This window comes from Rhincodon typus, chromosome 16 (assembly GCF_021869965.1).
Source record: "Rhincodon typus isolate 14 chromosome 16, sRhiTyp1.1, whole genome shotgun sequence".
In the NCBI taxonomy this organism is placed as follows: Eukaryota; Metazoa; Chordata; class Chondrichthyes; order Orectolobiformes; family Rhincodontidae; genus Rhincodon; species Rhincodon typus.
In genome coordinates, this window is record NC_063347.1 from 15,459,417 (window position 1) to 15,483,428 (window position 24,012).

Here is a 24,012-nt window from a genome sequence, read left to right on the forward strand (position 1 = left end):
AGAGCGAGCGACAGCGCAAGAGCGAGCGACAGCGCAAGAGCGAGCGACAGCGCAAGAGCGAGCGACAGCGCAAGAGCGAGCGACAGCGCAAGAGCGAGCGACAGCGCAAGAGCGAGCGACAGCGCAAGAGCGAGCGACAGCGCAAGAGCGAGCGACAGCGCAAGAGCGAGCGACAGCGCAAGAGCGAGCGAATCTCTCACAGGCATCATTAAATAACCCTTCTAATAACTTAAATCTCAGCATTGTGTGTGTCTGGAATGGGAGCATGTAAACTTCCTCAAAGTTTCACAAACCTTCACTTTAAAAGTCTGGACAGCAGCCTCTTTATAGTATTCTGCTCATTCAGACACCCATCAGACAGTGCACTGTTAATCACTCCAAATTATCCACCCATCACACTTTACATGAAAACTCAAACAGTGAATTCTGGCACTGTTCCACTGCAGTTTTATGACACTAATGACAATGTTAAAGTATTATTATTATTGGTAATCAGATCCCTGCTCCCTGAAACTTCTGACACACACCTGTTCCGGGTTTGGTTGGAGGAAGTTGCTGGATGTTGGGGGTCCAACAAACCACACCTCTCTCGGTAATGACTGCAGGACTGGAGTAATCATCGAATAGACAGGTGTAAGACTCATCCTCGGCAAGAACAGGCAAGTCAGCGACATTCACAAATACCTAGGGACAAGGCAGAAAAATACAACTTGAATAAAGGAGAACATCCCACAACGTCATGTCTTGTACGGCAATCATTGTTCAGTTACATGTTGATACTTGCTCGTTGGTAACATATCGAACTGTGAATGCAGTGATTGGAATGAGGTAAGCCAGATGAATCTCACAGAATAGGAGTGTTCCTTGACTGGGGTTGTTAACCTGGTCCAATCTGGGAGCCTGGTTGACAGATATATACAGGAGTGCCATAGGGGGTCTTGTGGTGCACAGATAGAGTCCTTACTGCTGGACCGAGGCGCCCAGGTTCAAGAGCCACCTGCTCCAGAGTAGTGCAATAACAGCTCTGAACAGGTTGATTAGAAAAGTTAGTTAAATTAAATAAAAAATAAACAGGAGTGCCAGAGGTTCTATGCATTCTAGGAGCCAGCTCTGAGGAAGCCAGACCAGTGTCAAGGAATACACAGACGTAAATAAAGGGTGACTTATTGGCACAATACCGGCCACTGTGGGGTTATTTCACTGAGTATGTTATTCAGAGTGCAGGAGTTTTACAATGTGGAAGAATCTGGAAGCTGATCACTGTTTACCGTAAAATTTGTTTCCAAACAGAGACAATTGGAGAACAGGAGGGAAACAGATACATCACATTTTTAAAATTAGTATTTGAGTAATACAATGAGGTGGACATGCAGAACTAAGGTATGACAACAAAGAGGTAGGAGACTACAATTTAAAGGGTAAGCTTACCTGAAGCTTCATTGTGTTAGCAAGAGGCTTGCTAGTGATACAGCATTTGCCCTAACACAGACAAGGCTGAAATAGTTAACAGCAAAGTTGAACAATTCCTTATTCAAGGAGAGTGATACAAGCTTTGGAAAGCAGCCTTAACATGCCCAAAAATCAAGGCAACAGAGCAAGATGATGATAGATGATGTCAGTGGTCTCAGCTTCGTCTGCCCAATGCCATTAAGACTAAAGTAGAGATACTTGGGCCCTTACGAAATTGTAATTTTAGTGAATGAGTAATGGGCCAGATGTTTATTAACCTTGAAGTAACTGAAGATAGTCCATAACTTTGTTAAGATCCCTATTAAAGTGCTTATGCTCTGCGTACCTAGCAACCACATTTTGTTGTTTACCAGGGAAACGGAGTTAAATAGACTGACAATGTTGGGAGCTCGGGCCTCAGTTCAACTGACTATTCTGTTCAAATACAAATCTCTAAACAAGTGGTAGATGTACCACCTATGTCCACAGAAATTACGCTGTCTAAATATTTTCTGGAACAATGACTTTGAGCAGTCTCAGTATACCTAATTCTACTCTTGTTCGCATGCCTGAAATTATTAACCCCGCCACCAAGGAATTTTACCACATGGATGCTCAACAAGATGTGTTATTGATTGCATCCTGACATTCCCATCCACTCACACACTCACCTGTTTTTGCTCTTCTCTGCTGATATTAGCTGGGGTCAGAGTCTGCACTCTCAGACACTGTCGGCCTTCCTCATAGCTCCACAGCCACTGAACACCTTCCTCAGCCCTTTCACACTCTGACCTCCGACAGCACCTATTGGTAGAAAAGAAGGCTGTATCAACACCATGCAGTACATTCATATTGAGCCATCAAGTTGCGCAAGCATCAACAGTGAGAGGAATGCAAAGTCCTGTTGAAATGAACACATTTATCCAAATGTTTGAAGTAATTGGTCAGCTCCAACAAAGTTCAGTGAATTATTGCTGGATCTTTCAGCTTCTTCCCTAGTACTGAAGACTGCACATCGCCAACATATTCAAGAGCTTCAAAAAGTGAATTCCATACTGTTGCAGCTTACTAACCATCCCATTTCAAATAATAATAATCTGGCAGAATTCTGACCTTGCAGCTCGAGGCAGTGATCGAAGTGACCATGACAGGAATGCACTTGGTGGATAATCGAGCAGGGAGTTTTGCACAGGAAGCTAGAGATCACATATTTGACCCACTGGTCACATCCCAGATTTAACTATTTCATGGACTCCATTGAACTCATCCAGAACACTGTCTTTTAAAAATATGTCCTTTCTCCCAGGTTACTTAAAGAATTTACATACTATTGGGCTAATTCTATAAACCTGTCCTTTTCCTACTGGAAGCACTTATAGGAGTGAAGGACTGCAAACAATCGGGGTTTAACCCTGAATTTCCTACATACATCCCTGGTGTCTGAAGCTTCACTGTTGGAATTCATAAAATGCTCTCCTACCTATCACATTTTGCATCATCCTTTCTTCCTTTTGACATGACATTTGTCCAATTGCAAGAACCATCACAGATCATCAATACTTTGTGAAATGTCAGCATTTCAAAGGTCTTTCAATAGTTATCAACTTCTTAAAGTTAAAAGCTAACACAGCTTTGTTTTGCTAAAATTTAATCCCACCTTCATTTATTTCACAGGAGATTAGAAATTATTCTGATCTCTAATCTCACTCAAGTTTCATTCATTTTTTTCTCCGTCCCTGTCCTGTTCCTCCATGTTCATAGTCCAATTTAAATAAACTGTTCACATATTCACCTATTCTTCTCAATACTTAAAAATGTTAGGTCTTATTCTTTTCAATTTTCCAATCAAGATATAAAGATTTCTGCAAGCAGACACGTGTAGGCTGGACCCTTAAATCTGACCATTTAGCGAATCACCAGACCCCTTCAAACAATAAAATGTCATGAATTGCACACAATTCTAAACACGGTCCCATTACTGAAAAATAAATGGCTTAAAAAGCTTTAATTTATAATCATACAATCTCAAATTATATCCCAATGCTTGTAGATTTGTACTAATTGAAAATTTTCAGCGAATGATGAATTATAACATTAAAATGCATTCCTAGTTTTGCTAATATTCCTAATATGTGCCTGTGCATCAGATTTTGCATTTTCCATGACATTTATTTTAATTAAAATCCATCTTCCACTCCCGACCAATGCACTTAGCTCGTGAAATTACAGTGCTTATGGGGTCTCTCAGAATCCTCACGTGGCCACCTGTTTAACAACACCAGTGACTTATAGAAGTTTACAAGAGACATTCCTCTCTATATCATTTTTTGACAAGTGGGAACAGCCCGAAGCAAGCGTTTGAAGACAGAGTGAAAGTTAGACCCAAAACTGCAACGTATCACCGATGGCAAGGTCACAAAATCACATAACAACAGGTTATAGTCCAACAGGTTTATCTGAAGGCACAAGCTTTAGAGATTCCATTCCTTCTTCAGGTGTCAATGGTCAGAAGGAGTGAGCCTCCGAAAGCTTGTGTCTTCAAATAAACCTGTTGGACTATAACCTGGTGTTGTGTGATTTTTGACCTCATCCACCCCAGTCCAACACCAGCACCTCCACATCACCGATAGCAAGGCTAGAACGTTGGGCTTGTGCTGGAATTGCTGATGTGTACTGCAAATCACAGCATGAGAAGCAATGATTTGATTGATTACTGTCATATGAACCGAGGTATAGTGAAAAGTGTTGTCTTACATGTTTTATGGGCAGATCGTACTATACAGGTGCATCAGGGTAACAGAGTGCAGGATACAATGTTACAGCAGCCAAGAAGGTGCAGAGAGAGATCTATATTAACATTTGACAGGTCCATTCAAAAGTCTGATAACAGCAGGGAAGAAGCTGTTCTTGAATCTGTTCGTACGTGTGTACAAACTTTTATAATTTTGCCTGACAGAAGTGGTGTGTGGAAGAGAATATAACCGGGGTGCGAGGGATATTTGATTATGTAAGTTGCTTTCCCGATGCAGCGGCAAGTATAGATGGAGTCAACGGATGACATTGCCAGCTAATGTCCTTGCTAAGTGAAGTCTTGTGCTAAACATTCATCTTACTTATGATTGTGTATTACTGAGATTAGTGGCATGGAGCCTCACCATTTCCAGGAAGGTTCCCTCATTTTGTTGCTGCGTGTGTCTGCCCTTGTGACAGACAAGCACAGGCTTAAAATGAGCACCTCCAAAAATACAGAGCTACCAGCTAAATCCTGGTGTTGTTGGGAGCCCAGAGAACGCCAGTTACAGTTATCACCTTGTACAGAGAGCAGAAGAGTCAATTCTTGTAATACACTAATAAAGTAATTTGTGAGATTAAACAAGATGTGTTGCTTAAAATGTTTTTTATCACAAAACTAGACCTTACATATTGTGCCACAAACCAAACTAGGATCAACTTATACACCCTCTAGGGTCCTCTGACACTCCCCAAGTCGTCAGAATATAAAAGCTAATACTTGATCAGGACAGCTGCTGCTGGTGACGAGGGCTAACGTGCTGACTTTATATCATCACCACATCCTCGACGTAAGGTCTGCTTCTGCTATGGTTGGTCTCTGGAGTTTGATGCCTGCATGCCCCAGGGTCTTCATTTTATTCTCTTTCTCTTTCTCTCTCTCTCTCTCTCTCAAGTCGTGCTGTCTTCTTCCCGTTGGCTCAGGTTAATTCACTTATTGTATGCCTTTACCTTATTGGCCCTGGCACAGAGACTTAGGTAGCATTACCTCATTATTTCTCGCCCAAAATAAGGCTTTTGCATTACCTCATCTTTCTTACTTTTTGCAGAACTTAGCTAATTCAAACCAGTTTAAAATCGGCTCAAACTAGCACCTGGGCACAGGTCATTTTTAGTTCACAAACTGCTTCCTTCTTCCTGTCAGCACCTTTGCATTCAGTACCTCCTGTTAGTTACATTGGCAGCTGGTACCCCCACCGTCTCTCTCTCCATCTTTATGCAGCCTCTGGCTAATGTCTCCCCAGGCAGCGATTTCAGCAGCTCCCACCTTTCTCCCACTGCAGCCTCTCGCTAACATCTCAAACCCACGAATGCACGGTGAAGGTGACAAAATCTGAGGGATGGAATAATCGGACCACAATTTTTGTGACTTACCTGCCCTGAAGTATGCACCAGCCACAGTATGGGTCCCTCGCTACGAGGCAGGACTGGCAGTCAGTGTACTTGGAGCACTCACTCACGGGTAGCTTCAGCACCTTAAATGAGAATTGATAAACAGTGACACAAAACTGTTCTTCACGTGTTATTGTAGAGACATTTTCCTTAATTTAACCTCCGTTTTTGAGGAGGCAAGGAAGTTCAGCGGCTCACACAGACCGCTTCAATCTTCTATGACAGGGTCGCTGGCCGCCCTTCCCCCATCAGCGCCCGACTAACAGTAATTATAGAAGCCCATGTGGAAATGCACTGATGCAAGAGTAGGTCAGAGGGTCGGAACACTGTAGCAAGTAAATCACTGAGTGACTCCCCAGAACCTGTCCATCGTCTACAAGGCACAAGTCAGGAGTGTGATGGAATACTCCCCACTTGCCTGGATGGACACAGCTCCAACAATACTCAAGAAGCTTGATGCCTCTAAGACAAAGCAGCCCGTTCGATCGGCACCATACCCACAAACATCCACTTCCTCCACCACTGACATTCAGTAGCATCAGTGTGTACTATTCACAAGATACACTGCAGAAACTCACCAAGGCTCCTTTTCCATCATCTTCCAAGCCAATGATTAATAGAATCCTTAAGGATAGGGCAGCAGATACATGGGAACACCACAACCCTGCAAGATTCCGTCCAAGCCACTCACCGTTCTGACTTGGAAATACATCACTATTCCCTTGGCATTGCTGAGTCAAAATCTTGCAACTTCCTCCATAATGACATGTGGGTCGACCACAGGAAACAGATTGCAGCAGTTCAAGGAGGCAGCTCATCACCACCTTCTCATGAGCAACAAGGGATACTGGCCCAGTCAGTGATGCCCATGTCCCATGAATGAATTAAGAAAATCTCTAACAACTTGAGCCTCTGGGATTCATATCCAAATCTTCTGCCCCAACATTGCTGAATAACACCTTCTGCTAACCAATGAATCGCTCTCTCAGTCCTGACACTGACACTGCAATCAGGATCTGGTTCCCTTCCTCCAACTGCAGCTGCACACACTAAGTCACGTTGAGGAAATGACTTAAAATATGAAATTAAATTCAAGACTCATCAAAAGGACGCCAAAGGCAAGTATTAATTTATTTGACAGAAAGCTTTGACCCATGCTGAGCTACCAGCATTGAAACCTCACCAGAGTAGAGCACTGAACCCTTTGTCTCCTCGAACAGAAGCTTGCCTGCTGCAACTCGTGATCTTCCATCGTTTTTCAGAAGCCAAAAATTGTTTCTGCATTTCTGTACAGGTTTATTATCGGAGAATCCCAACAGTGTGGAAGCAGGTCATTCAGCCTATTGAGTCCACACTGACTGCCCAAAGAGCATCCCACCCAGAATCACCCCCCTACCTTATCCTTGTAACTCCATTTCCTATGGCTAGCCCACCTAGCTTGCACATCCCTGGACACTGTGGTGAATTTAGCATGGCCAATCCACTTAATCCGCACACCTTTGGATTGTGAGGAAACCCGTGTACGTAGAGAAAACCCACGCAGAAATAGGGAGAACATACAAACTCCACACAGACAGTTGCCTGAGGCTGAAATCAAACCCGGGTCTCTGGAACCAAAAGGCAGCAGTGCTAGGCACTGAGCCACCGTGCCACCCTGATGTTCAATATCGTATGTAAACTTGGGAATATTTTAAGTACAGGCATCGTTCCACTTTTATTCTGCTTCATCTGATTGGGAGTACCATCAATGTAATTCCCTGCTCATCTCCTACCCTCTATCAATTCATTTCCTGTCTGTTTGAACTATGTTATGAACGGTCTAAATCTGGAATGCTCCTCAAATCATTGTCTATCTCCTCATTTTTATCATACAGTAGATGCTTGAAACATTTTAGCTCATTTTCCCAGGTTATGAGTAAAACACTACATTTTACACATCCATTCCCAATCTGCTGACCCAGCCAGCACCAGTGGTTCCACTGGATGGAGGATTAGGAGCCCTTGCCCTTGGTCTTAAACTGCTTGAAACATGCACTTGGCTTCACTTCAGAAGATGTACCTTTAACTGAGTTGTGACGTAAAGGTGCTTCTGCTCACGGTCAAACACCAGGTCGCTGTTGACTGCTGCGTTGGGCTCGATTACAAGTGTCGCGTATTGCTCTGCCTCTCCAGATGGCTTCACAAAAACCTAAGCCAGTGGAAGAAAACAAGTTGTTTCGTTCATGAAGCTGGATGTCAACACAACAGACAAGAAAACCCTTCCATTTTCACAAACAACAGGCTTCAGCAGTTAGATGTTATCCATGAACTAACTAGCACACCGCACTCCGGTTAGGAGCTGTTAAGTTGCCCCTTGTTTCTGGAGATTTTTTTTTTTTTTTTAAAAATAAACAGTCCAGGAAAGCTGAAATAATGAATGGGAATTGAACCCTCTTCTCTCAAAAGAGAAAATTAATGCAAATGCATGATGAGTATTTTGTTTCCATTTTTAAGTTTATTCTTTCCACTTCCTCTGGAGTACTGGGCTAGCATCATAGTCCCGAAGCAGGAAAACTTCTTCAGTGTATGGGGCCAAAAGGGTCTTCACACAAGCTTAAATCATTCATCACTGGACATGTACATACACAGTTTCTCCAGCAGCTGTTAAGACGCAAGGATCGAGGTTGATTTTACCCTTTTTTAAAAGCGTTTGTTCATCAAAAATGAGCATTGCTGGTGAGGTCACCATTTGTGGCCCATCTCTAATTGCCCCACAACAATGTGGTGATAGCCTGTAGTGTGTTGGATGCAGGCACAATGCTGCTCGATGGGGAGGACTGGAATTTTGATCCAGGGCTGGCAAAGGAATGGCCATATATTTTCCACTTCAAGGTAGTGAGAGATCAGGAGGGGGTCTGGCAGGTTGTGGAATCCCGAGTTGCAGTGCAGGATGTGCTAAAACCACACACTGTGCTCCTGATATCAAGACACAGATTAGTCTAACTCAATACACACAGACATTGAACGGCAACTTTCTGGTTTGTGTGATTTAATTATGATCTACCTTCAGCCCCCAAACTATTCACTGAAGATTTTCTTAGACTGCGTTATCTTATAATTGGAGGCATAAAATGGATTGTAAGCCATTTAAATCCACACCATTTTCCTCGTCAATCCTCCTTCTGAAGCATGTCCTCACATAGGTTAACGTTGATAGATTCTTCTTCAGCAGATACAGCTGAGAAAGACAGACCAATTCCATCTCAAACACACAGCTGGTTTGAGTTACAGGGACGGGCCTCATAGTTCAAATGAGCCTGACTCGTCCAGACCCGACAACAGGGCAAACAAAGTCACATGTTGCTTCAGGTGAGTTATCTTCAACAGTGAATCTTGGGCACTGACAGAGCTGTGATAATCTGCAAAGTGTTTAATCTGTCCAAGACAATTGGTCATCTGCAATCCCCTGTAGGCACAAAGGCCATTTGGCCCATTGAGTCCATACTTCCTATGGCTAAACCACATAACTTGCACATCGCTGGACATTCCAGGCAATTTAGCATGGCCGATCCACCTAACCTACACATCTTTGAACTGTGGGAGAAAACTGGAGCACCCACACAGACAGTCGCCTGAGGCTGGAATTGAACCCCGATCCCTGGCGCTGTGAGGCAGCAGTGCAACCGCTGAGCTACCCTCCCTGTGGGCCAGCAGTAAGGTCACAGAGCAACCCGTATGGAGTGATTCCTGCAACTTTTCCAGATGCAATCTGCCAAATAATTCTGCTAACCAAACACTGGGAAAGAGGCTCCCAGAAAATCAATAAAAACATTCCAGAAACATGTGACACTCCCAGCTTACACCTTCCCTACAACCCCTACGTTAAGCAGGATTTCATAATGCCTTAAAGAAAAAACCTGAAAGAACTGTGGATGCTGGTATTCAGAAACAAATACAGAAATTGCTAAAAAAACAACTCAGCAGGTCTGCTAGCATCTGTAAAGAGAGATCAGAGTTAACATTTCGGCTCCAGTTCTGTGGAAGGGTCACTGGATCCAAAACGCTAACACACATCTCTCTCCAAAGATGCTGTCAGACCTGCTGAGCTTTTCCAGCAATTTCTGTTTTTGTTTTATGATGTCTACACTGTTCTAAGCATTTTTTCCTATTGTGTCTATTGTAAAATAAACCACTCAAACGTCATCAGCTTTGGCTGGTAACAAAGACTTACATTGCACAGGTCACAGAGCTGGTCCTGCTTTGCCAATGCTGTCATTAACTGTGACTCATTCAGAATTATCTAAAATGCATCACTGTGAATTTAACAAAACAACACCTGGCATTTATATGGCATTAAGATAGAGGATCAGCCATGATCATATTGAATGGTACAGTAGGATAAAAGGGCCAAATGGCCTGCTCCCACTCCTAGTTTCTATGCTTATATGGCAACTTCAGTGCAATCACAAGGCACTTCAAATCACCATGACCAGATAAAATTTGATCACAAATCACACCTAGCAATATTAGAGCACAATGCATTTCTTCTTCGCTTGCTTTTTGTTCTTTTGCCTTTCACCTTAAGGTTTCTGACCTTGCTCTCAGCAAGAACAGTTTCTCCCCACCTATCTCCAGGCACTGCTTGATTTTGAAATTCTTCATCAAATCTCCTCACAATCTTCTATTCCTCAAGTAGAAAATATCCAGTTCTCAAATCCATCAACACAACTGAAAGTCCCTCAGCCAGCAAAACATCCTTGTCGAACTTTTCCTCACCTTCTCCAACGCCTTCATTTCCTTCCTTATGTGTGGTGTCCAGAATGGGACACAATACTCCAGTTGAAGCCAAGCCAATTTTTATTATAGGTTCACCAGAACTCGCTTACATTTGTATTCCACGCCTTGATTTCAAATCTCAGGATCTGGTGTGCGATATTAACCACTTTCTCAATCCGCTCAGCCACCTTTAACCATTTGTGCACGCACACTTCCTGGTGCCTCTGATCATGCACCACTTACACAATCATGTCTTTTATTTTAAATTGCCTCTCCTGGTTCCCACTACTAGAAAGAATCACTTTCACACCCATCTGCATTCATTTCCCACCTAAGTCATTTTGAAATTTATTTCAAATGAATGGGCACTTGAACAATAAACTGGTGGGACTGCCCTTAGCCACATAACCCTGGATGCCTCTACTGATCAAGATTCTATCCATCTCAGCCTTAAAATACATCAGAACTCTACCCCCACAGCTCTCTATGGTAAAGAGTTCCTGCGTGCTAACTTTCTGTGTTTCATGTACAAGTACCTGAAGGTCCCTTTGTGTTGCAGCTTCTGCAGTTTTTCTCCATTTAAATAATACTGTTGTTTTTTTCTACCTTCCAAAGTGAAGAACTTCACATTTTCCCACATTGTACTCCATTTGCCAAATTTTTGTCCACTTATTTAATCAATCGATGTCTCTCTGGACCGGTCTGCGATCCTCTCACAATCTGCCCTTCCACCGACTTTTGTAGTGTCTGCAAACTTGGCTATAGTACATTTGCTTCCTTCCAAGTCATCAATATATATTATAAACAGTTGTAGGTCCAGCCATGATCCCTGTAGAACTCCACTAGTCGCAGGTCACCAACCTGAAAAAGAACCCATTATCCCCGCTCACTGTTTTCTGTCCATTAGCCAGTCCTCTATCCATGTCAATAAACTACCTCCAACACTATGGGCTCTTACCTTATGACTTAACCTTTTGAGAGGTACTATGTCAAATGCCTTCTGGAAGTCCAAATACAACACATCTACTAGCTCCCCTCTATCCACTCTGATTGAGACTTCTTCAAAAAACATTGTTGTTCCTTTGATTTAAGTTAAACACAGCTGTTTCTGTCCCAAGTTTCTCACTCTCAGAATTTAATATTAAATTCTATCACATTATGATCACTTCTTCTTTGGGAGGGTTTGGGGGGTTGGGGGGAAAATCTTTTATTCACAGGTCATGTATTAAACCTGCCTCATTACACATTATCAGAACCAAGATATCCTGCTTCCTGGTTGGGTCCATGACATAAAAACTGACAGAACTGCGGATGATGTAAATCAGGAACAAAAACAGAAGTTGTTGAAAAAGCCCAGCAGCTCTGGCAGCATCTGTGAAGAAAAAATAAGAGTTAACGTTTTGGGTCCGATGACCCTTCCCGCAGAACAGTGTCACTGGACCCGAAAATGTTAACTCTTATTTTTTTCTTCACAGATGCTGCCAGACCTGCTGAGCTTTCCCAGCAACTTCTGTTTTTGGGTCCATGACATTTTGCTCGAGGAAACTATCCCTAATGTACTCCATATTAGAATTGGGATGCACTGGCTTTTCTCAATGAAGAAGTCAAATCCGTTCAAGTGATGGTTCATTTTGTCCCAGATCATTATTTCTGAAAGCTTCTGCACAAACAAGTTAAACTGACTGGAATGTACTTTCCAAGGTCTTTTTGGAACAAGGTATAACATCTGCAATTCTCCTGTCCTGTAGCGTCACTGTATCGGAGCAGATTTGGAAGGTTGTTGCTAGTGCTTCCATAATTTCAACCCTTATTTATTGGAGTTGAATTGAGCTACAAGAGCCACTTCTCAAGGATAAAATTGATACGCTCAATACTAGGCAGTGAGGCAGCTTTAATGCTTTGTGACCTGAAGCAGGAGTAAAATTCCAGTCAGGGTTCAGTGAGCCCTGCAAAGGCAAAGCAGGACAGGACCTCCATAGTTAAACAGCCCACTGACAACTGAGGAATAATTTTAAATTAGCATTCCTCGCCAGCCACAGAGTAATGGGCAGAATCGAGGGTAAATTCAGAGCAGGACAGAGCGACAGCGCTTCGACAGAAATTAGACAGCACTGAAGATGCCACCGAGAGGGAGACGAAACGTTTGCACGAAAACCAGTCAGTTCGGCGAACCAGCCAACAACTCCAGAATTGAGGGTCGTGTGAAAACACATTTTCTCCTAGAACAGTGAATAAACGTCAAAGTATTTCTGATCAGCTGTGGAGGAATTTGGGATGATGCTGCAGACATGAAAAGTGCTATATTAAAAAAGGCAACTCCCTTGTTTTACACAAGGAGATAGCCCTCTCAGCTGACAGCTGCACCCCAATTCTAAAAGCTGTAGATATTATTCAGAGCTAACACAAACCAAATGTTTAAATCTTTCTTGCCTGCCTGCAGATGGATTCACCTGATCTGAGACAACATTCCTGCTCTTACCTTATGGAGATGGCCCTTGGCATCTCCGACGAAGGCGATGGTATGCTCCATTTCCACAGTCACTGCCACCGCTACCAGGTGCCCCTGCGCAACCTTTAGTACCAGAGCTGCCTCTATCGGAATACAGCTGGCCATTGGGCTGGGCGTGTGGTCATAACCACATGGGTATGCATTAAGAGTGTCCTACGGCAAGACCGGGCAAAGAGGAACAAAAACAGATCAGATTACTTAAAGGCTGAACCAATTACTAAAATGACGAGTCAAAAAGTTAAATGCGGTCTGCTTTACAGTGGCTTTTAAGAGCTGACTTGTAAAGAAATGGATTTTCATTCTGTACCCATTCCATTGGCTTCCTGCAATGAGTTACAGATGCACGATGCTGTCCATACTTTTATTGCACAATTTCCAGCGTGTCAGGTTCACCTCAATTGAGTAAACGATTTTTGATCACTATAGGTGCCAATTAGAGCAGTGCTATTGAGCATATGTTAAAGTGTGCCAATTACTTTGCGCATTTCTGCGCTTACCAATTTAAAAGACTTGCTGATTTCAGGCCAAATCCAGTCTTCATGGAGACATACTCAGCTGTTGGCAATGCTAACAATTACAGGAGGCTGTCAGAACATGGAAACTTCGGGTTGCTTTAATTACATGGTTTTGCTATCTTGCCTGAGCGGGGGCCGAACTGCTTCAGCACAAACACTGTACTTATAAATAAATAAACAGGCATCAGTTTAAGCAAACATTCAACCATTCACCATTTTTAAAATTCCTAACAAAGCCTCTCCTCTCCTTTTAGCTAAAAAAAAATCAGTCCTTTTTCCATCTGTTCCTTTGATCTAATTCCAAGTGCTTCAGTCCATTCCTTTTCTCTTTATACATTTGGGAAATATTTACTTACGCTGGCTTTAATGGCTTGGTTAATGCTGCAACGAAGCATTCCTCACTCATTGTTGACTTGTGTGCCAAGAAAATGATCCCAGGTGAGAGACAGGTCACCAAAAGGCACTCAAGCTGCCGACTCCCTGCTTCTACAGCAGACCGTAGAACAGGAACTAAACGCTGCCACTAACCAGGTAATTTGATAAATCTCCGTCCCCTGTTGTGCATGACAAGACAAAGCAAATAGACTCCCCCTGCTCCATTAACTAATTCATTGGAGAATCTGGTCAGCAATTCAGACAAGCGTCCAGAAGCCAAAAATATGCCAAGAGATCTGGATGAGATAAAAACGAGGGAAGGTGAAGCAGCAAAATCATATGGAACGGCTCATTTGCCCTACTGCTAAAGAAAATTGATTCACCTTATAGGGGGCGTCTATATCTGAACTGCCCCTATCAAGCTGGGCTAATGTCTAACACACACACACACACACACACACACACACACACACACACACAGAGCTGAACCATCACCAGCCCCAAAGGACTAACTCCTGAAGCCCTGTCTTGCTTTCTATTACTCTAGCAATCCGAACTTGGCAACACAGCAGCCATCATTGTTGCTCGGCCTACTCATTACCACAAGTTCACATAGTGCTGGTTTATAATCCAATTTGTTAGGTCCAATGACGATGAATGCAACTGACAAAACCACTGTTGCAGGCTTCATTTAACCTCCTAGTCTCTTTCAAATTGGGCTCATATCCGCTTATAGGTCAGTCAACTTCCATGTATTGGACTGAGAGACCTGGGTTCAAGTCCCACCTGCTCCAGAGGTGCATAAGAACATCTCCGAACGGGTTGATTAGAAAAAAAAATTATACTCACATTCAATACACCAAATTGATGCCAACCCAGCAATATGATTGTACACACAAATAATCATTCAATTTGTATCTGGTCTTCACCAGCCCTCCTGTAGTGAGCAATTGGTCATTACAGTGATGTAATGATCTATAATTCATCTGTCATCTTCCAGCTCAGAGAACCAGCCACAAACTGTACGGTACCATTCTAGGAGCTGATGGGCACCTGACATTGGATTAAGAAAGAAATGTCCTTGAAACTATGGAATGGAAGTTTCTCAAAAGCTGCTGCACCCCAGGAACCTCGGGGTGTACAAACTTTGGGAAACACACTCACTTGCTGACATTGCATTTACTGGTTTAAAGACTCCATGGGCTTGAGCATTGATGGTGCAGAGACTTCCTGGGAGGGAGAATGAAACTACCTTGAGAAGTGACGTAACACTTCCACCTCAGTGCCAGGGCTTGGCTAACGTGGGAGTAGACTGGGAAAGGGGGGGGTGGCAGGGGTGGTCATTGGGGGTTAGTGGGAGTGGAGAACAGTTATCATGCTGGCCGCTCCCCATTCCCTACTCCCCATGACCATACACTCTAGGGCAAGGCAAGAATGGAAATGCTACTTTATACGTTGCACAAGAAGAATGAATTTGATCATCAGTTAACATTTAAGCAAGTTTTGAACCAACAATTTCAGATTTGTACAACTTTAATGCTTTCTTTGGTCTTAACTTTTGTTCAGTGACAGGAATGAACAGCAATCAGTACACTTCAGAAGTTCTTCCTGGCTGTTTGAAGACTTGGGGGTGAAGAACTCTACACAAATACACATTTTTTAGTTTTTCCAATGAGCTCCATTTTGGTCTCGTGGCCAGGGTGGCTAACCAATGCGGACAGCGTCGGTGACAATAATTGACAGATAAATCCGGTGTTTTGCTGATCCAATTTAGTGGAGGTGACAATCTCAAGGCCACAGGCTATTCAAAACACCAGGGAATGGGATAGGCTCCCTTAACCTTACAGAGGATTGAGGAGAAAAACAAAAAAAACTTTGGTAAACATAGAAAATATGCCTGGTTATTCAGGTTGAGAGTAAAGACGGTAAGAGAAATTTCAGATGGCAGAGGTGATCACCTTGTACATGAGGACTGAATGCCGTGGAGGGGAATTTGCAGACATTGGTGTTCCCATGTATCTGTTGCCCTTGTCCTTCGACAGTAGTGGTCGTGGGTTTGGAAACACTGCCTTTAAATGAATTTTTGCAGTGTAGATGGTATACACTGCTATTACTAAGCATCGGTGAATGGAGGGGATATTTGTTGATCTGGTGTGAAACAAGCAGGCAGCTGGACACTTGTTAGCCCTGATATTGTACAGGTCTTGTTACATTCGTAGGGGACGGCTTTAGTATCTGAGGAGTTACAAATGGTGCAATCAGCAGTGAACATCCTTTCTTCTCACCTTAAGGTAGAAGGAAGGTCATTAAAGAAACAATTGAACGTGAAGAACCAAAGCAGCAAGAAATATTCACCCTTCACACACCACACAGTTAGCGTCTACAACGCAAGAGGAACTAACCATGGTCTCTGGACATTCAATAACATTCCTATCGCTGAATCTCCCGCTATCAACATTCTGGGTGTTATCATTGACTAGAAATGAAAATATACAGACTAAAACAGCAGGTCAGAGACTAGAAATCCTGCAATGAGTAACTCACATCTTGTCTCCCTAAAGCCTGCCCACTATCTACAAGGCACAAGTCAGGAGTTCATTGGACTACTCCCTCCACTTATTTGGATGAGTACAGCATGATTGGCACCACATCCACAAACATCCATTCCCTTCACCAATGCTCACTAGCAGTAGTGATTCCAGTTTTGCTAGGGCTCCTTGATGCCACATTCCGTCAGATGCAGCCTGGTGTAAAAGGCTGCCACTCCCACCTCACCTCTGGAATTCAGCTTTTTGTCCATTTGAACCAAGGCTGTAATGAAGTCACGAGCTGAGTGGCCAGGGCAGACCTAAGCTCAGCAGGTTATTGCTCAGCTAGTTCTGTTTGATAGCACTGTAGATGACCCTTCACATCACTTTACTGATGCTCGAAGTACACTAATAGGGCAGTAATTGGCCAGGTTGCATTTGACCTGCTTTCTTGTGTACAAAACATGCCTGGGTATTCAGAGATAGTAAGAACTGCAGATGCTGGAGTCAGAGATAATGCAGTGTGGCGCTGGAGGAACACAGCAGGCCTGGCAGCAGAGGAGCAGGAAAGTTGACGTTTCAGGTCGGGACCCTTCTTCAGAAATGGAGAGGGGGAGAAGGGAGCTCAGAAAGAGAGAGAGGAGGGGTGGGGCTGGGGAAGGTAGGTGGGATGGTGATAGGTGAGTGCAGGTAGACAGTGGTGGGGATTGGTCAGTGAGGTGGGTGGGTCAGATAGGTGGGAGAGAAGATGGATAGGTCGTGTCAGGTCAAGGAGGCGGGGATGAGAGGGAGGGTTGGACATGGGATGAAGCCAGGGGTGGGGAGATTTTGGAACTGGCAAAGTCCACATTGGGCTGTAGGCTTATTTATGCCTGGGTATTTTTCGAAGTGGATGCAGTCTAATAGCTATATAAAAAACAACACGATACAATACCCTTTGTCCCATAGGGGAATGAGCACAGGCCGAGTCCCACAGCAGAACCAGCACGGACAGAGTGGCCTTGTGCTCTGGGACCTGCAAGCACACCCCGTGAGCCCCAGAACACCGCGAGCAGTACGTGGGCTGCAAGCCCGGAGCAGCGTAGGGAAGAAACCCTACAGCAGCACACAGGCAGCAAGTCCTGGACAGAGACCGGTGTGAGGGGGCAATTCTGCAACTTACCCTTAGAGCAGCTGAATGCCAGTATGGAGCAGAAAGGGGCTTAGAGCGGAATGGGGATGGCTGTTAGACTGGTGTCCGCCATGTGCATTCAGACCACGTGTGGAGGCGCTGCACGGAGTCAACTTTGAATTTCCTTCCTTATTGTAATGATAAACCTTTAATATCTTCCGATTTTTAAACTTATTTTTCCCCACACTAAATAATGCAACTACTTTTATTCCGAAGTTGTATCCAAGAATTGTACCCAAGTACTTGTACCCAAGATGTTGCCATAAGAAGGCAGGTATTGTAAAAGTTAAAAACCAAAAGAACTGCGGATGCTGTAAATCAGGAACAAAAACAAAGTTGCTGGAAAAGCTCAGCAGGTCTGGCAGCATCTGTGGAGGAGAAAACAGAGTTAACGTTTCAGGTCCGGTGACCCTTCCTCATTGCAAAAGTTTTTCACTGCACTCCTATAATGACGATAAAAGGATACTGTACTGTATTGTTTATTATTGGTGTTCACTGTGCTAGATTAGTTAAGCCTGGGTGCAAACAAGTTAACAAGGAAAAGAACCAGAGTCTACACCTAGGAGCATGGAAAAGAATAAAAACCACTACACACACACAGAAACCTCTACCATCTCTGCATAGATTGGAAATATAACAAGTGTAAGATTTTTTAGCAACAGAACTGCAGCATGTCTCTGTAGAAATGCCATTGTACATCCCATTCAACCTAAAGCAATCTCTGTGTTTGGAACATTTTACGTTTTTACCCATTTTTCTCTTCAAACAACTAACTGGGAACTGCTGCAGCCAGTAAGTTTAAACTTTCATTCCAAAAGCTACATTTAAAATCATTTAAAATTCCATCCTGAAAATTTCATGCACCTTTGTTGTTCACTCAAAGTATCAAGCATATTAAATGATATACAGCTGCATAGCAGGCACATTTAAAAATGTCTTTTAAAATTTGCACGATTTAGAGTCTCACTACAAAACAGATGGATTTTATGGAACTACTGCATCAAAAACGGAGCGCCATTTCAGTGACTGTAAATGTGACGCTCTCAAACTTCCCAGACCAAGTTGTCGAAGCAACCCCGGGGATGGATATTTCCTCTTTTAAAACCTCTTTTACACATTTTTAACCTCCTTAAAGTGACAGGTCAAGCTACAAATTGGTGGATTTGCTGGCCTGGGCGGAACAGCAACTCCTTCCTTCAAGCAGGTGCGATCACTACAGAACTTCCTTTATTGATACTGTGAAACATTAACGTTTAGAATTATGAAAGGACTCACTGAAGTTAATCCGCTGCAGCTGGATTTGACTTCATACTCAATGTAGGCTGCCTCACTCTTGTCCTCCATCTTCCCAAAATTGGTGTAACACAGATCCCTGGTCTGGTTGATCATCCGATCAATCTGGCTCATCGTGTAAATGCAGAGCGCTGATTCTTCCGTTGCCTTCGCCGTGGCCGTGTGACCAACAGCGAACGTGGCGAACAGGACCTCCCCATTAGTTTTGAGAACCCCTTCGGCCAGGCCCTTCCCTGGCCAGCTGACATAGGCCGCTTGGAGTAAATTGTAGCTCTTCCCAGCAGTCTGACAGACAAGAGGCACCTCCACGTACGAGTAATAGTGCATGTCTCCCAAGCAGATCCGCGACACGTAGGTTTTGTATTCCCTGGACGGGGACTTCAGGTCCCTCCGGTAGAACAGGAAATACACGGATAACTGATAAATAAAAGATTTGACAAAGTGGTGGTTGTACTCGGAAAGCCTTCCGGCCACTGCTAATTTAGCTGTGTCCTCGTAGGAGAAAATAGGGTGGGATTCCAGACTCTGTGGATTTTGTAATTCCAAATTGCGGGTGGTGATCGGCGGGATCCCACCAGCACCTTTGCTGGTATAACCACGGCCCACGAACAGGACGGCCAGCTTGCCTTTGGAGAGGCCAACCAAGCCGACCGTTGTGACATTGGGGTCATTGGCGGCGACGTACTGCGTATCGACCGGGCGCTCTGGACGGAACGAAACCCGGCTGATGTTTCCCAAACTCCTTTTCTCACAGATCCCTTGAAACAAGCTGCCGCAGGTGATCAGCTCGTTGCCGTAGGGGTTGGTCAGCAGGAGCTTGTTGTGGTTATCGGTCATCCTCGCGTGCGGGCAGTCACTGGGGTTGACTGGCGGCAGGCAATCCTTGCTGTCACTCTGCGGCCCCGTGGGCTGCACAACCAGGTCAGACAGCTCGGGGGTCAGCTGGAACAGGTAGTTCACGGCTCCGACGTACACGTTTCCCGTCGCTGGGTCAACAGTCAGGTGCTCGAACTTCACGCCCGGCCTGCTGAAGGATTTGTACTGGTCCCCATGGCAGATGCTTAGAAAAACGATGGCAAGGAAGACGTTCCCAGACCGCATGATCAACGTGCTGTAACAGCAAGGGGGAAAAAAAAACAAACACAAACAATGCATTATTAACAAGAAAAAGTGGATATCTGGAACTTTCTTTCCCTCCATAATGACAAAGATCTTCAGGCTGGGGGCTCGATTGGAAAATTTCTAAACCGAGATTGACGACATTCTTGACAGGCAAAGGAAAAATTCCAAGGCAAGGGATCAAGATGGACTTGAGGGCCAAAATATAGATCAGCCACGATCTAGTTCGATGGTAAAACAGACTGAGAAAGGCAGGGTGACATTCTGTGGCTAAATAACAATAGGCAAATTATTTCAGAGATGGCAAATGTAATGACTCCATCTTTTCATTCAGAAAATAAAACACAATCAATCACTTTCACTATCACAGGATCCACCCACAGCTCCAACTCCAACCTCCAACCTCCATGGCAGAGCCATTCACTCCTCTCTGGAACCTATTCCCCAATCTCCACCATGCCCCTACCTACAAAACACTTTGATACCTTCCCTTTCTCCAAGAGTGCTGCTGAGTTTCCCTTCCCAAACTTCCCACTTTCATGCTGAATGCCCTTCTTCCCTTACTTATCTTTCCATTGTGCAGAAATTTGCAAGTGTCCTTTTTGACTTAAAACACTTTTAAAAAAAATACAAGCTGTTGTTATCAAAGCAATGCTCTGGATTTAGCTTTGATGCTATTCCCCGAGGGCCCACAATGTTCCCAAGCGAGATAAAGAAAGTTACCCGAAAAAACAAGGTTACCTCTATTCAGACCTAAAAATGTAACTTTACCCTGTATTGGGCACACCCTCTGCCAAATACAGGCCTTTTATGATTGACTAATCCTAGCTGAAATTTGCAATTTTCCTGCCTTCAGCTACAGTTGTACACTCAAAATGAAGAGGAGACTCACCCTGACTCTTGTAATAAAAAGGTTGCCAAGCCTCCAGCATTTTCTTAAAATCTCCAGGAATTAAAAATTCATCTCCTGAACAACGCGATGAGCAACACAGAAGAAAGCAGCAAGAGTCAGTTATTACACCAGCACATGCCTGAAACTTTTCAGTAGGATTCTGCCCTGGAACTTGCTAGGGATGGTTATTCATAAACAATACCTTCTACTTGGAAACGGTGACTAATGCAAATACATTCAAATAAAAAGCATAAGCATTTGCAAGTTCATTTTCAGTGCCAGAGAGGTTATTCAGTAATAGACTTATTACATCAGTTTGAAAAAAAATCTGTTACTGTGGAATGGGCAAGTCCTGAGCTTCTCTGGCAAGTTTATGAGGTATTCTGTAAACACTGCAACTACACACTATTCAATATCATTGCATGCTGAGACCCCGAGCATGATCCTATCTTGTGCAGCCTCTGAAGGAGTAGGACAACACATTTACTGTCTTCTTGGCTCCTGCTATTAGCTGGGCTTATGTGGTTGCCCGAAGTTGTTGACACAATCTACAATAACAGAGAATGTTGATAGTTTCTTCATACTGACTGTAAAATATGACCCATTATCAATTTTTAAAAATTGCATGTTTAATTTCCTTGATCCCTTATGTTTATTACTTGCAAAAATATTAGGGAAAGGGGGTTGGGAGTAGCAGGTTCCTGAAAACATTCAGGAACACACCTAACCTGATAAAAATCTGAAAGAACTGCGGTTGCTGTAAATCAGAAACGAAAATAGAGATTGCTGGAAAAGCTCAGCAGGACTGGCAGCATCTGTGGAGAGAAATCAGAGTTAACGTTTCGGGTCCGGTGGCCCTTCCTCAGAACTGGACCCGAAAGGTTAACTGATTTCTCTTCACAGATGCTGCCAGTCCTGCTGAGCTTTTCCAGCAATTTCTACTTTTGTTATACACCTAACCAGAGTCAGCTACTCTAAAATAACAGGCGTTCCACTTGCTCCATGCCCTGCTGTCAGATTTCATAAAATTACAGAATCCAGTGTGAAAGCAGGTCATTTGGCCCATCAAGTATACACTGACTCTCTGAAGAGCATCCCACGCAGACCCACCACTCATTCCTGTGAGCTCTCATTTCCCTGTACATCTCTCCTGCACATCCTTGAACACTATCGGGTAATTAAGCAAGACCAATCCACCTAACTGCACATCTTTGGACTGCAGGAGCAAACTGGAGCACCCAGAGGAAACTTACGCAGACACGGGGAGAATGAGGATGGAATTGAACCTGGGTCGCTGGCACTGTGGGCAGCAATGCTAAACGACTGAGCCACCGTGCCACTTGTAACTGTTCTTAAATAGAGCACTAAACGAGAAAATAAACAGTAAAAGGCAGATTTGTGACATCAGACTTGTTCCCCTAAACCAGCAGCAACTGCAATTGGCCGCCAGTTCCATTAGACATCAAGAGGTCCATACTAACGAACAGCAGTCAACAGGGGGAAGACCCATCTGTCTCACCTGTCCCACGCCTACAAGATTAAAGTGTGCGCATTTAAATCAGGCGTCTCAGATTTAAATAGGGCTTTTCACAACCTCCACACCTCCAACAGCATTTCACTGACTCAGCATTGCTGTGATGCAGAAAAAGGTGACAGCCAAATGGAATATCACAAGCAAACAAAAACCGAAAGAACTGCGGATGCTGTAAATCAGGAACAAAAACAAAGTTGCTGGAAAAGCTCAGCAGGTCTGGCAGCATCTGCGAAGGAGAAAACAGAGTTAACATTTCGGGTCCGGTGACCCTTCCTCAGAATGGATGGTGGCTGGGAAAGTGTCAGTTTATATGCAGAAAATAGGGAGGTGGGTGGGGTAGGGAGTAAACGATTGGATAGAGCCCAGAGAGAGAGAAAGACAGTTGGACAGACAAAGGAGTTGCTAACGATCAGGCTGGGAGGGTGAGTAGTTGTTAATGGGGACTGTTAGTGACTAACAACAGGGGGTGTGTAATGGCAGGCTATGTGGTAACAAGGCCTGGTGTGTGGGGTGGGGGGCTGGGACATGGGAGAGTTCAGGCCCTAAAATTATTGAACTCAATATAGAGTCCAGAGGGCTGTAGGGTCCCCAAGTGGAAAATGAGGTGCTATTCCTCCAGCTTGCGTTGGGCTTCACTGGAACACTGCAGCAAGCCAGAGACAGAGATAACAAGGTGTAGAAGCTGGATGAACACAGCAGGCTAAGCAGCATCAGAGGAGCAGGAAGGCTGACGTTTCGGGCCAGGACCCTTCTTCAGAAATGTGTTCATCCAGCTCTACACCTTGTTATCTCAGATTCTCCAGCATCTGCAGTCCCTACTATCTCAGAGATAGAGATGTCGGCCAGGGAGCAGGGTGGTGCGTTGAAGTGGCAGGCAACAGGTAGTTCAGGGTCTGTTTTGCGAGCAGAACGTAGATGTTCTACGAAGCGGTCGCCAAGTCTACACTTCGTTTCCCCAATGTACAGGAGACCACATTGCGAGCAGCGAATGCAATGGACTAGATTCTGGGAAGTGCAGATGGTGTTGCTTCACCTGGAAGATGTTTGGGCCTTTGGATACTGGGGAGGGAGGAGGTAAACGGGCAGGTGCTGCACCTTTGCCGGTTACAGGGGAAGGTGCCGTGGGGCTGTGGGGGTGTTGGGGATGAAGGATGCGTGGACCAGGGTGTCCCGGAGGGAACTGTCCCTGCAGAAGGTGGACAAAGGAGGGGAGGGGAATGTGTGTCTGGTGGTGGCATCTCGCTGGAGGTGGCAGAAATGGTGTCTGATGATCTTCTGGATGTGGATGCTGGTGGGATGGTAGGTGAGGATAAGGGGAACCCGATCGCTGTTGCGGGAGGGAAGAGAAGGGGTGAGGGCGGAAGTGCGGGAGATGGGTCGGACCTGGTTGAGGGCTCTGTCGACAACGGAATATCACAACCGTCAGAGCATCAGAAAGGTCTCACAAAACAGCAAGTGATCACAGCCAGGTAATCTGTGTCAGTGCTGTTGGTTAAGGAAAACAAAATGGCCAAGATTGCATAACTTTTCCACATTAAACTGCCATTGGATCCTTTACGTTATTCTGCACCTAAAAACGATTTGCACATCAATGGTTTGCAAGTCAAATCAAGAGATGGCCACAGGTGAGCAAAAGCAAACTCAAACTTTCCTCCTTTTTAGAAATGGACTCCTCTGTGGGATGTGGGTA

The 24,012-nt window shown here is 44.3% G+C and overlaps 1 protein-coding gene across 2 annotated transcripts in view; it reads right to left on the reverse strand.

The window, feature by feature from the left end:
• plxnb1b (plexin b1b) overlaps positions 1–24,012 on the reverse strand; it is a 247,365-nt gene that overhangs the window by 88,679 nt on the left and 134,674 nt on the right. For both annotated transcript variants that reach the window (XM_048606323.1, XM_048606322.1), the window contains exons 3-8: positions 18,760–19,888; positions 12,866–13,048; positions 7,691–7,819; positions 5,614–5,714; positions 2,121–2,253; positions 528–684 (exon numbers count right to left, since the gene is read on the reverse strand). In XM_048606323.1, the coding sequence (XP_048462280.1) occupies positions 528–684; positions 2,121–2,253; positions 5,614–5,714; positions 7,691–7,819; positions 12,866–13,048; positions 18,760–19,878 (1,822 nt within the window). In that variant the 5' untranslated portion in view covers positions 19,879–19,888. The remainder of the gene's footprint in view (positions 1–527; positions 685–2,120; positions 2,254–5,613; positions 5,715–7,690; positions 7,820–12,865; positions 13,049–18,759; positions 19,889–24,012) is intronic.